We start from the raw sequence: 13,943 nt of genomic DNA on the forward strand, positions 1-13,943 counted from the left end.
TCGAATATTTTCCGCTAAGGGCACACATTAGCTCACTAAAGACTCAGCGGCCCAAATTCAGGCCACAGTCATTTCAGGACCATTTCAGGACTGAACTACAAGATCTCGCACGGTCAATGTTTCTTAGCTAAGCAAATCAGTCTCTTAAGCTTAAGCCAAGAAAGAGTATTCTCTGTAAGATTGAATATCAATACTGTATATGGGCAAGCCATGATGGGATAATTTTTCTAGACATTTGGTTCTTCTAGGGGTAAGCAGACTTTGGACTTATGGGATCTACTTGCAGGTAGGTAGCCGTGTTGGTCTGACACAGTCGAAATTAAAAAACTGTCCAGTAGCACCTTTTTTGTTGCTGTTGTTGTTTAGTCGTTTAGTCGTGTCCGACTTTTCGTGCCCCCATGGACCAGAGCACGCCAGGCACTCCTGTCTTCCACTTGTTTATACAGCCGGGTTTTTGTTTATACATTGACTCAGAGCTCAAGTTAATGGATTTTAGCTAAGGAAAAATGGGGATTTTGGTGCCCGTTTCAAACTGCCTGCACAGTCAGTTTTGGGTTTGGGAAACCTATTCCTTCATCATCAGAGGCATGAAATGGAATTTTAGACAGCAGGTGCGCAGAGAAGAATTTTACAAGATGAGAGATGAAGTGCCGAGAGATGGAAAACTTAAAGCATTGATAAGCAAAGCTTAAAATGCAGCAGATTGGAATTTACCCAGCATTGGTCAGATGACTGCTGAGATAGCAAAGATAGCATTGGTAAGCTAATGAACATGTGCCATGCGATAAACATCATTTATATCTGTTTAACTGATGGCACTGAAATTCTAGTTCCAAGTACATCAACAGCAGCTGCTCTCAGGAGACATCCAGCAGCTAAATTGCATACACACCATAAATTTAAAACTCACGTTCACCGCCCCGCCCCAAGTAAAGAATCCTGGGAACTTTAGTTTGTCCCCTCGTGGTGCTACCATTCCCAGCATGCTGAACAAGCTACAGTTCCCCAGAGGCCTTTCTCCTGGGCATGGTCGGCCAATTGATGCCAAAGAAGGATAGAACTTTTTTTATGTATGCAACAACAGCGGCAAGAATACTCATCGCAAAGTATTGGAAGACACAAGATTTACCCACCCGGGAAGAATGGCAGATGAAGTTGATGGACTACATGGAACTGGCGGAAATGACTGGCAGAATCCGAGACCAGGGAAAAGAGTCGGTGGAAGAAGACTGGAAAAAGTTTAAAGATTATTTACAGAAATACTGCAAAATTAATGAATGTTAAAAGAATGGTGGAATGAAGTTATATGGCTTTAGCAGAAATGTTATAAGGATTTAAGTATAAATAGATTAATAGAATATTATAGGTAAAATAAGGTTAGAATGTGTTAAGATAATTATAGGACAGAAAACAGAGAAAGATGGAAAGGAATTGCTGAAATAATTGAAAGAAGTGGAATACAAAAAGGGAGGTGCGAGGAGGTCGGTGAAATAAGTGAATGAAAGACAAGATATTGAAACTGTTTGAGTGTTTTAAACTGTTTTTGTTTGGTTTTGTTAGTTTAATGTGTTAGTGTTATGTAGTGTCTTTGTATTGTATTGTATTGTATTGTTCCTTTATTGTTGTTAGCCGCCCTGAGCCCGGCTTCGGCTGGGGAGGGCGGGATATAAATAAATTTATTATTATTATTATTATTATTATTATTATTATTATTATTATTATTATTATTATCTTTTTCTTTTTGTTTTGAGTGTTTAAATTGTTCAAAAAGTAATAAATATTATTTTTTAAAAAAAACAAGCTACAGTTCCCAGGATTCTTTGCAGAAAGCCAAGCGCTTTCGATGTATGCTGCAGATGTGTTGCAGAGTGATCCAGGAGATAAAATTCCTACATGTTTAAGTTTTTTCCTCCGGCGCTGGAGCAACAAGCTATGGGCGCAGACTGTTTTTTGCTGTGCCGATGGGTTCCAGAGGCTGAGCAGAGTGCTGGAGATCAGCTGTTTGCTATGAATGAGCGGAGGAGTAGCTGTGCCGAAATGCCGGAGGAGGACCTGGAGAGTCTCTGTGCCAGTGCAGCGGTATTGCAACAGCCAGCCATGGTGATTTATGAGCCGGGTGTCTGTGATGGAGCAGCCTTGCAGCGGCAAGAGAAGCTGGAAGAGAGTTTTAGGGATTCTGCTACATGTTTAAGCTTTTTCCTCCTGTAGCGCTGGCGTGACAAAAATATGCTTTTATCCAAGGAAAGGGTGACAGAGCATTTGATACAGTGTTATGTACTGAGTTGAATAGGATCCAAAAGGCAGCAGTCTGACTGGTCCTAGAACAATAGGATCCATAATGCAGCAGTCTGATTGGTCCTAGAACAATAGGATCCAAAATGCAGCAGTCTGATTGGTCCTAGAACAATAGGATTCAGAATGCAGCAGTCTGATTGGTTCACAGGAGTCACCCAATCCAGCTCCAGGTGGAAGTGAATCCGCAACCTGATTGGCCTACAGGAGAATCCCAGAATTAGCCAATCATGTGTGGGGCCAATTGTATAAATAATGTATACAAAGCAGACATTCTGGGGGAACTTCCATTCCTCCTCACCACTATGAGCTGAATAAAGAGCATGAAATCCACCCTCGACTCCGAGTATATTTCATACAGGTTTACAAATCAACCTTACCAGATGGTTGAAATGGGAATCAAAGACCATCGCAAGGGAGAAAAGTGTCCACTCTGAATCACACATGGGAGACGCCAGAGGGCCGCCCCTGCCATTTCCTCCCTAGGGGAGAGAAGAGGCCAGGAGCCCCTCCTATTCACCAAAGAGGTAGCAGATCCAGCTTCCAGATAGCAACAGGCGATATATTCATTGGAAGCCGGATTAAATGCCCCTGTGGATCTTGCTGCCTGAGGCAGTCGCCTCACCTTGCCTCATGGGTGGGCCAGTCCCAGCTGTATCCAACACAGGGCTGAACAGATTGATCCATCAATATTTCTCCTTGCACAACGGACAGATCGCCGCCACCCCACTTCCCCCACGCACCTCCTAAATCTGTTGTGGGGGGAAATTTTCCAAACCCTCCAGAGCAGATTTGGGGGTGGTGGGGGAAGCGTAGAGGGGTCAGAGGAGAGGGGGACATCCCCTTGTGCTAGTGCTAATCCTTCTGTGAGCTAGCACAAAACTGCAGCTGAATACTAAGTTTTTGTGACTGGCTGGGATGTGTCCTTGCGCTCTGATCATGCCTAACTGAAAGGAAGCAGGTTGGGCATCCCAAAACTTTCGCAGGTGCAAAATATAGTGAAAGCGAGACCACGTTACTGTGAGCCTAAATCATCAAGAAGGCAATATAAAAAGGGTGTCTGGAGGAGCCCCAAGTTTATATGTAAAAAATACAGTGATCATTTGTCAGGGCTGGCTCCTGGTCTCAGCTCACAGAAGACCGACGCTGGGTGGTATTTACGTATAAAAGTCTTTATTGAAGTACAGATTCCATTTCCACACCGCAGCGCTCCAGCTCTACGTCTAAGCTTTAGACCGGCGAAGCTCCATCTGAGTCTCCGCCCCCTGTGCACCAGTTTAAGACTCTAGCTTTACTCCACTTCTTCCTTCTCCTCTGGTTCCTGCTGCCCTCCGGGACCCCTGTCTCCCTGGATTCTTCTGAGGCTGATGATGACCCCCCTGACTCCTCCCGCTCTCTCCGGCGGGCTTTAGGACCTGGCTCCCTTCCCGGGCTGCCAACAGTGCCTCCCTCCTGTACATTTGAACTTGGCGCGCGCGCGAGCTTAACTTTCCTGACGACCGTTTCCTCACTTCCCGACGGAGGTGTGGTCAATCCTGCCTCATGTTTTCCCGCTGGCAGCGCACCACCTGATCCCGATGCCTGGGACTCCTCCCCCCTACTGCACTCTGGGGGGGACGTGGGCCCGGATTTCCAACTGCTACTCTCTGAGTCCCCTCTCCCTCCTTCTTCCCGAGGTGTCCCCCTGGGCACTCCCCTTGCCCTGACCATGGGGGCTCCTTTCTGTGAATCGTCCGATTCACTGGAAAGACTCAGAGACCTCGGATCGCTGTCATCGCTGACATTCCCTTCGGACTCCTCCCCTTCGCTCTCCATCTCCTCCTTATCCTGTGCCTCTGCTCCTGAACCCCTGACATCATTCTTTACAGAGGATTGCACAAGCTTTCAAGCTTTTAATATTTTGAGTAACACCTATTGTGGGAAGATGAGTCCATTGTCTCGATTCAGCTCGAAACAGTATAAGAGACGTCCTGAGAAGTTCCCATTCAGAAGCTTCACACATTTCCTTTGCTGAATGGCAGCTTTCAGATCAGCAACAGAATTTCCCAGGAGACGGAAACAGTTGAATGTTGCACTTTCGAATGTCAGATTTATGACATTGCACGTGTCCTCTCGAGGCAGCTGGCCATCTTCGTGGCTTGGACTTCGTTTTGCGCGAAAAGTGGTTGCTGCTTGTAGTTATTTAATTGCAGTGTTACGTCAGCTGGTGTCTTGAGCAGCAACCTCTGGAAACAAAGTGCTAAAAACCAGTGTTGCTCTCCAAAATTATTTGGTCCCTTTTAACTCCGTATTTCAGCTGGTGCACTAAAATCCCTTATTTTGGCTGCTGATCCCTTATTTTCAAGGCTGCTGGTCCCTTATTTTCAAATCTGTAACAAGCAGCAACCACTTTTCGGGCAAAACGAAGTCCAAGCTACGAAGATGCTGATGCAGTTCTGTATCTTTTCTCTCGTGCTCCATCTGCAGCTCTCAGTTCCATCAGGCGGGGCGGGAGGAAGGGGGGGGAAATAGCGCCCAAAGTAAACCCGCAGATCAGACCATCTATGCTAGTCTACCACTACAAATCTATGGGAGAAGCGCTTGCGGTCCTTCCTCCACTTTCCCCCTCTATGGTTAGCCCTTGGAACACCTGCCTGCGCCTCCGCCTCCTCCTCCTCTGTCTGGACTGCTTTCTCTATGGTTGCCCTCGCTCTCCTCTCAAGGCTCCTCAGTCCCGGTGGGGAGGGGCTCCCGGGGCCAAGGCTGGTGAGAGGAGGCCGGAGGGGGGCGGGCCGGGCAGCCAAGCAACACAGTTGGAGCCTCCCTCCTCCCTGGCCGGCAGGGAGGGAGGGAGAGGAGCTGCTTCCTTTGAAACCCGGGAAATTTAAGGGACATCATCAATAAGGGACAGCAGTGGGACACGGCGCTGGGATAAGGGACTGTCCCTCCAAATAAGGGACGCTTGACAGCTATGGGGGTGACCGGGGCCGAGACGCACGGCTTTGAGGTTTTTTATTTCTATGACGCAAAGGTCAGAGGAGTCTTCTCTCAGAGACATGCCGAAGTGTCTTGGCGCGGCACTTCTCTCTCTTTTTTAAAAAAAATGATATTTATTAAAAGTTTTATAATTACAGAAGAGAAAGAAAAAAAAGAAAAAACACAGTATATATGTAAAAAAGAGAAATAAAAAATAAAAAAATTAAGAAGTACATCAAAAAAGCAAAAAAGAAGACAATACCTCCACCCAACTAGAGAAAAAACAAAAACATCTTCTCTGCTCCCATATAAAACCAGAGCCCTGGTTTCTGCATAGAGGCGGCTAAAAGTCCTTCGCCCACACTTGCTCCATGGCTTTTTAAAGATGTTCCACTCCAGGGGCTGCTCTATACCTGTCTAGCTCTGTGGTGCCGGAAGCGGAAGTGGCGTGGCGTCAAGGTTTACCGTAGAGCTGACCTTATCTCTGCGGCGCCAGGAGCGGATATGGGTCGTCGTCGAGGCCCCTCTAGGAATTTCTTTGGATCTCTGCTGCTCAGGAAACGGAAATCCGCCAAGATCCCTCTAGGAATTTCTTTGGAGTTCTGCGGCTCCAGAAGCGGATATGGATCGTCGTCGAGACCCTTCTAGGAATTTATTTGGCTTTCTGCTGCTCCGAAAACGGAAATGCGCCAAGACCCCTCTAGGAATTTCTTTGCATCTCTGCGGCGCCAGAACTGGAAATAGGCCGTCGTTGATACCTCTCTAGCCGTTTATTTGGATCTCTGCTGCTCCGAAAACGGATATGGGCCGCCGCCGAGACCCCTCTAGAAATTTCCTTGGCTCTCTGCGGCGCCGGAAGCGGAAATGGGCCGTCGCCAAGGCGACGCGCGCCGGCTTCTCCCCAGCGGGCGGCGGGAGTTGCCATGGAGGAGTCTCCGGCGCGGACCCCGTCGTCTGTGCGAGAGGCGTCTCCGCGGCGCAGTCCCAGGCCCCACAGCGGCTCGATTCCGGCCCGCACCTACAGCCTGCGGCCCGCCTTCCAGCACAAGTCAGTGGCCGGGAGGGGGAGGGGCCGGCAACAACGAAGCACACAAGCCCCTCCCCCCCATAGAGAGAAATGGGCCCCTTCGCTCCCCCCCCCCGCCCTGCAGGGGGTCCAACATCTGGATCCCACCAGGTTCCCCATTCCCCTTTGGAGGCCGACACGCAGCACTCTTCCAGGGGCTGCAAATCCACCTCGATCCCTTTACAGTGGTACCTCAGGTTACAGACGCTTCAGGTTACAGACTCCGCCAACCCAGAAAGAGTACCTCAGATTAAGAACTTTGCTTCAGGATGAGAACAGAAATCGGGCTCCAGCGGCAGCATGAGGCCCCATTAGCTAAAGTGGTGCTTCAGGTTAAGAACAGTTTCAGCTTAAGAACAGACCTTCGAAACGAATTAAGTACTTAACCCGAGGTACAGTGGTCCCTTGTTTCTCAAACACCTTGGTACTCAAACACTGCAAACACGGAAGGAGGTGTTCCGGTCTGCAAACTTTTTTCGGAAGCCAGATGTGCTCCGATTTGAGTGTTAAGCTGAAGTCTTTCTGTTTTTGCTATGTATTTTGCATTTTTGTTTTTGTGACTTTGTGGAACCCAGTTCAGCTACTGATTGCTTGATTGTGTGACTGCAGTACAGTGGTACCTCAGGCTAAGAACTTCATTCTGGAGGTCCGTTCTTAACCTGAAGCACCACTTTAGCTAATGGGGTCTCCCGCTGCCGCCACGCCACCAGAGCACGATTTCTATTCTCATCCTGAAGCAAAGTTCTTAACCCGAGGTACTATTTCTGGGTTAGCGGAGTCTGTAACCTGAAGCATCTGTACCACTGTACATTGTTTATTGCTTTCATTTTATGGATCATTGGTCTCACTCATGTTAAATGGCTGTTTTAGGGGTTGTTTTTAAAGGTCTGGAACGGATTAATCCATTTTGCATTACTTTCTATGGGAAAGCGCACCTTGCTTTTGGAATGGACTTCCGGAACAGATTAAGTTTGAGAACCAAACTGTATTTTCAAGAACTTTCAGATCCTTTCTTATGTTGACTTGAAGCTGGCATACATTTAGTTCCCAGTCACTGGACTACTGAGCATCAGCACATATCCTGCATCCTAAGCCTTCCAGCCATGACCTGATACTTAATTGTTTTCCCATGTGCTGGGTTCATTTTTTGTATAGGAATGCCATCAGTCAAGGCCCTTCTTCACACCTGTATTCTCAAGTGGTACAGCCCCTGAAGTCTTAAACCATATGAAGATGTAAACTGAGTGTGAATCCTCTCAAAGATGTATGCCTGAAGTTTGGGAGTTGTCACGAATCAGACATCCCAGACTCCAGTTACTCATTATACTGGTGGAGAGGAGATATAACTGTAAGCACTTGTTACGCCATTCTTTCCTATTAGATTCCGCCCTTCTACGGTGAAAGATTGTATCCATGAGGTGTTAAAAGAGGAGCTGGCCAGTGTACAGTACAACCCTGAAGATATCCCACAGCTCACCAAATCCTTATCAGAGACAATCCTGGAAAAGCTAAAAGGTAAGAGCATATAAAAGGATGTCACATAGAGGAGGGAGAAAGGTTGTTTTCTGCTGCTCCAGAGAAGCGGACACGGAGCAATGGATCCAAACTCCAAGAAAGAAGATTCCACCTAAACCTTAGGAAGAACTTCCTGACAGTAAGAGCTGTTTGACAGTGGAATTTGCTGCCAAGGAGTGTGGTGGAGTCTCCTTCTTTGGAGGTCTTTAAGCAGAGGCTTGACAACCATATGTCAGGAGTGCTCTGATGGTGTTTCCTGCTTGGCAGGGGGTTGGACTCGATGGCCCTTGTGGTCTCTTCCAACTCTATGATTCTATGTGCCAAGAGTAATTGCCTTTTTCTTCCTATATCTTCCTGCCCAACTCACCCACCCTTTCTCTCTCTTGGGCACACACACACCCCCTTGCTGATGTTCTTCCATCTGGCCAAACATATGATGTGACAATATACAGGTGTGAAATCTTTCAATTTTCCCCAATCCTTTTTCTTCCCCATCTTTCTTTCTAGAGAAAGGTTTTCACCGGTATAAAATGGTGGTGCAAGTGGTGATCGGAGAACAGAGAGGCGAAGGAGTTAAGTAAGTGAGGCTTCCCTCCCTTCCCACCAAAGCATTCACATTTCTTAATATTTTTGCACTGTGGGTCGTTGTTGTTGTTTGTGTGTGTGTGTGTGTGTGTGTGTGTGCGCGCGTTTGTAAATTGTGATATCTGAGGGTTGAGCGCTGCTTCATATTTTATCCCAAGCATTCTACAATTGACAAATTTACACAATTCCTCTGGGGACTTAATGCCATGATGTATTCTGACTTGCACAGCACACCCCCAACACTCAGCAAATTAGACACCTTTGCAGTGATAGCATGTTTGGTGTGGGTAAATCTCCCTCCCTTCACTTCACCTGAAGGATTTCCATGCCTGTTCTCACTTTTTTTGTCTCCAGGTGGTTCTTCTGGGTTTCACCACCACAGAGCTGGAGGCATTGGGTTGCCTGCAGAACAGCTTCCACCCACACAACTGAACTTTCCCTCTCCTCCCCCTGCATGCCCCCCAAATCTATTCTGAGGGATCCCCACAGCCCTCCAGAATTTTGTAGGCATGCAAGGGGGAGGAAGAGGGAAGAGAAGTTCCATTGCAGAAGCAAATTTGTTCTGCAAGCCCAATTACTTCATTGCATTCAACCAAATTGTGCTCTTCTTGTTTGGGATCAACCTTTCTATCCCTGTTGGGGGGGGGGGATTTTGGGGAAGGATTTTCAACATACCAAGGGAATGAACAGTCTCGAAATGCGGCTGATTGTCACCAACCGATGTTTTTCCTTGTCAATGGACGGTTCCTCATTTGTTTCTTCAGCATGGCTGCACGCTGCTTCTGGGATTCAGACACAGACAACTACGCTCAGGATATTTTCATGAATGTAAGTGATTTGCTGCTTTTGCCATGCGTCGCCCATTGAAGGCTGCTTAAAAACCATGTGTCCTGATGTTCTCATGTGCAAAACCTACAAAAATTGCAGAAGAAAATTTCCATCATGCTTGTTACTGCACCAGATTCCCAAAGCAATGAATTTGTTTGCCTCTGAGGTCGTTTTCGCTCACGGAGGTGTTCTCCTTGTCATTTCTGCAGGACACCCTTTTCTGTGTGGTGGTTGCCTTTGGCTGTTTCTTCTACTGACGCTTGTGAAAAGTTCAAAGAAGATCACTGTTTCAAATATATTTTTGAGGATGGACACTCCCGTTTACAAAATACATTTTCTACTTGATGCTTTTATGATGGATTTCTGCTGCTGCTTTGTATATAGCTAGAGTTTTCTGCACAAGCCCCACTGAAAAAAATGAGATACTTCTCTTACACAGCTTCTGTTCCTTTCAATAAGATTTGTACTGGAGAATTTCCTGCCAACTTCGACCCTATATTTACTTTCAACATTTTTTCTGCGATTGCTGCCTAATGAGACCCATCTGGTTACAACCATTACAAAAAATTGAAATTTCTGGTTGCAGATCCGTTGAATCTGCTGCGGATGCTAAACTTGTGCTGCATCCCAGTCTATTTGAATGAATATGTTAAAATCTCACTGAGAATTGTATAAATGCACTCTATAATTTTACTGTAGATTTCTGCTCCTAAATTTGTCCTGAAAAGCCTTCTCTTTTTACAACTTCTGTTTACATTCTCATTCCACACCTTCGCTTCTTCCACAAGGAACAAATTTTAAGAAACACCACGTTCCCTAGGTCAGGCTTCCACAGATTTTGTTGGTAGTTTTCCTAACTGTTTGGCTCAGCACACTTGTAGGCTACGGCAGACCAACCCTCTACCTACCCGTAAGGAGAAGGCTATTTATGACATTTGTCATGCTATCTCTCTGCAAAGCACACGTAAATAATATTTAGAATTGGGGCTGTCACTTGAATTATGAAATCTTAATCTATTAATTTATTGAATCTGCAGATAGGTGTAATATGTATTAGTACATACACACACAGTTGTGAAGCAAGCTTGTGCTGCAGACACCATTTCTGGTGAGAGAAAAGGAAGGCGCCTCATTAGCTTTGGTTTTAGATTGAAAACAATGCTACTTCTCCTTAATCTGCTGCCTGGTTGAGGCCCGTTTTGTCGTTAAATCAGAAGGTTATATAATTAAGACTGAAATCCTATGAGAACCACAGAGGTTTCCTTGGAGTAAGCCATGTTGAACTCTGTGAGATTTGCATCTGAGTAGACTCTCATAGGAGTGCACTGTAAATTATGCAGCCCAACTTAGAAACTAAAGGGACCCCCAACCATTAGGTCCAGTCATGGACGACTCTGGGGTTGCGGTGCTCATCTTGCTTTATTGGGCGAGGTAGCCGGTGTACAGCTTCCGGGTCATGTGGCCAGCATGACTAAGCTGCTTCTGGCACACCAGAGCAGCGCACGGAAACGCTGTTTACCTTCCCATTGGAGCGGTACCTATTTATCTACTAGCACTTTGACGTGCTTTCGAACTGCTAGGTTGGCAGGAGCAGGGACTGAGTAACGGGAGCTCACCCCGTCACAGGGATTCGAACCGCCAACCTTCTGATCGGCAAGCCCTAGGCTCTGTGGTTTAACCCACAGCACCACCCGCGTCCCTTAGAAACTACATGATACTTTTTACGCACCCAAAGAGCTTTGTATGCATGCTTAGCAGCCCTTACAACACCACTGTAAGGTAGGCTTGTCTACTTTATTGTCACCTTTCTAACAGAAGCACAGTCTCCAGGCATCTGTTTGTAAGTGCTGATCTCTATGCAGGACAAAAAAGGCATAGCAGCAGGGCAGACCACTTAGCCCTGGTCAGGTGGCAACTCTTCTGTAACATAGTCCAGGATCCAGGGGACTGAGAGGCAACGCAGGTGATCTAGCATGCCTGGGTGTGTGTTAATGTCAGCTTTGAACCAGGGAACGCCCAGCGTCCATGCTTAGCCGTCGTACCACACCAGCTTCTGTACCGGCCAAATACGGCAGCCTTCCCCAGTCAGGCTTCCTCCAGGAGTTTTGGACTACAATTCCCAGCATGCAGAGCCATGTTGACTGAGGCTGATGGGAGTTGTAGTAGGAAACCACCTGCGGGGCACCAGGTTGGGGAAGGATGCCAGAGAGCCTGCTGCTGTATCATTCACACATAGAATCATAGAGTTGGAAGAGACCACAAGGGCCATCGAGTCCAACCCCCTGCCAAGCAGGAAACACCATCAGAGCACTCCTGACATATGGTTGTCAAGCCTCTGCTTAAAGACCTCCAAAGAAGGAGACTCCACCACACTCCTTGGCAGCAAATTCCACTGCCGAACAGCTCTTACTGTCAGGAAGTTCTTCCTAATGTTTAGGTGGAATCTTCTTTCTTGTAGTTTGGATCCATTGCTCCGTGTCCGCTTCTCTGGAGCAGCAGAAAACAACCTTTCTCCCTCCTCTATGTGACATCCTTTTCTATATTTGAACATGGCTATCATATCACCCCTTAACCTCCTCTTCTCCAGGCTAAACATGCCCAGAGGAGGGCAACCAAAATGGTCAAAGGCCTGGAAACGATGCCTTATGAGGAACGGCTAAGGGAGCTGGGCATGTTTAGCCTGGAGAAGAGGAGGTTAAGGGGTGATATGATAGTCATGTTCAAATATAGAAAAGGATGTCACATAGAGGAGGGAGAAAGGTTGTTTTCTGCTGCTCCAGAGAAGCGGACACGGAGCAATGGATCCAAACTACAAGAAAGAAGATTCCACCTAAACATTAGGAAGAACTTCCTGACAGTAAGAGCTGTTCGACAGTGGGATTTGCTGCCAAGGAGTGTGGTGGAGTCTCCTTCTTTGGAGGTCTTTAAGCAGAGGCTTGACAACCATATGTCAGGAGTGCTCTGATGGTGTTTCCTGCTTGGCAGGGGGTTGGACTCGATGGCCCTTGTGGTCTCTTCCAACTCTATGATTCTATGATTCTATAAGAGGCCATCCATTTGAGCTCCCTGAAGCATGATACATAGCACAAATGGAAGTGAGACGCACTTAAGAATCCCTAATATATCAAAAGATCTGCCCAGGGCGGTGCTGAAATTACTGGATTTGCAGGGTTCATTTGGTCCTCGGTAACTGACAAGGCAAGAGGTGTGTTAAGTCATCTTTGGATAAAGGCATTCTAGAGATACAACGATCTCACAGTATCAACAGTTCAGAATTTATCTTGGCTGCTGCTGTGTATGAAGTGGCGGTTCATGCACGTGCATTTAATACACACGAGATCACAAGATCTAGCTGCCCCTTCTGAGATTTAACTCCTAGAGACCGTGAAGAGGGAGATGCAGCCTGAAGAACGACCATTTTCTGCCAAAAGAATTTGCCTTTCGAAACCACAAAAAAAAAACCTTTTAAAAATCCCATGTTCAAACAGAAAGAACAATTTAACAGGCCAGGTATTAAACACGGGGCAATCCCCGTTAAATAGGAGCAGTTGGCGTGTATTCCAGGGCCATACGTTCGAGTTGAGCTTCCACCTGGTTCTTTAATGCCCGGATTGTACTTGAGAACATTAAAAGAGGTGCTTATTCGGTGTCAGACCTCCGGACCAAGGCTACAAGTCTGCAGAATCGTTCGCAGCCTTGCAAGCTTCCATTATTTTAATCGAAAGACGCCAAGGACCGAGCCTAAAAAAACAAAGAAAAGGCTATTTCTCAGGGTTCTTCATATAAGCAGAGCTGCTCCCTAGGACGTGTGCAATGGGCCTCCAAACCAGTAGGGGGAAGGTAGACAAGGGCCCTGAAGCAGCTACTTCTGCAGCTCACTTCAATGTAGCAGGAAATGTCTTGGTGAGCAATGTCACCCCCTTGTGGTCTGCAAAGGGAGTGCAGCGCCAGGAAGTGGGAGGCCGCAGCATGCTTGGCCCCTCCTCCCGCTTCCTCTGCCCTCTTCCCCTCCGCTTGCTCTTCCGCAGCGTGGCCCCCCCTCCACCCTCCGGCCATGGCAGACAAGCCCCTCAAGCACAGCAAGAAGTCCAAGCGCTGCCTGCTCTGCGAGGCGCCCTTCTCTGGGGCGGCAGAGGGGGACCTGTGCCCCAGGTGCTCCCTGACCCCCCTGGCCCCCGTGCACACGGCAGAGTCCGGCATGGACAGCCGGTGGCGAGAAACCCGGGCCCCTTCCCCTGCGGGGAGCTGTGGCTCCGGGGACGACACGCAAGGCCAGGAGCCAGAGGAGGACAAGGAGGAGTCAGGACAGCCGCTCCTGGCCGAGTGGGTAAGTCCCAAATCTCTCTTGTTTTACTTTGCTTCTGTTTTAATTTAATTTCTACTTTTGTTTTTTGAGACCTCCAATCTCAGCCGCGTTGGAGCGGCTTATTAATAAGGGGGTTGCCTCTGAACACGTACAGAGTGCCGTTACCTCTGCCCAGAAATATGGCGAGAAGTTGGGAGAGTCGTGGATTTCATTAAGAGCCCACCCCAATTGAATCAGACCCTCCAAGTGCCCCCATTTCCCAGGGACAGTTCCGGATTTACAGCAGCCATGCCGGTTTCTGACCTGATCCCGGAATGTCCCGCTTTTCCTTAGGACTGCCCTATTTTCTTCTGAGAAATGTTGAAGGGTATGGAGTTATGCAACCCCCCAAGCCAA

The 13,943-nt window shown here is 47.5% G+C and overlaps 1 protein-coding gene across 2 annotated transcripts in view; it reads left to right on the forward strand.

Moving 5' to 3' along the window:
* Window positions 1–6,110: 6,110 nt before the first annotated feature.
* PCYT1A (phosphate cytidylyltransferase 1A, choline) overlaps window positions 6,111–13,943 on the forward strand; it is a 43,756-nt gene continuing 35,923 nt past the window's right edge. The window contains exons 1-4 of one of the 2 annotated variants that reach the window (XM_083442310.1): window positions 6,111–6,295; window positions 7,695–7,828; window positions 8,336–8,405; window positions 9,178–9,241. In XM_083442310.1, coding sequence (XP_083298436.1) covers window positions 6,171–6,295; window positions 7,695–7,828; window positions 8,336–8,405; window positions 9,178–9,241 — 393 coding nt within the window. In that variant the 5' untranslated portion in view covers window positions 6,111–6,170. Of the gene's footprint in view, window positions 6,296–7,694; window positions 7,829–8,335; window positions 8,406–9,177; window positions 9,242–13,195; window positions 13,569–13,943 lie in introns of those variants that run through there. The other variant, XM_083442308.1, reaches the window with a different exon arrangement.

Source organism: Podarcis tiliguerta (genome assembly GCF_965153285.1).
Source record: "Podarcis tiliguerta genome assembly, chromosome: 5".
Taxonomy (NCBI): domain Eukaryota; kingdom Metazoa; phylum Chordata; class Lepidosauria; order Squamata; family Lacertidae; genus Podarcis; species Podarcis tiliguerta.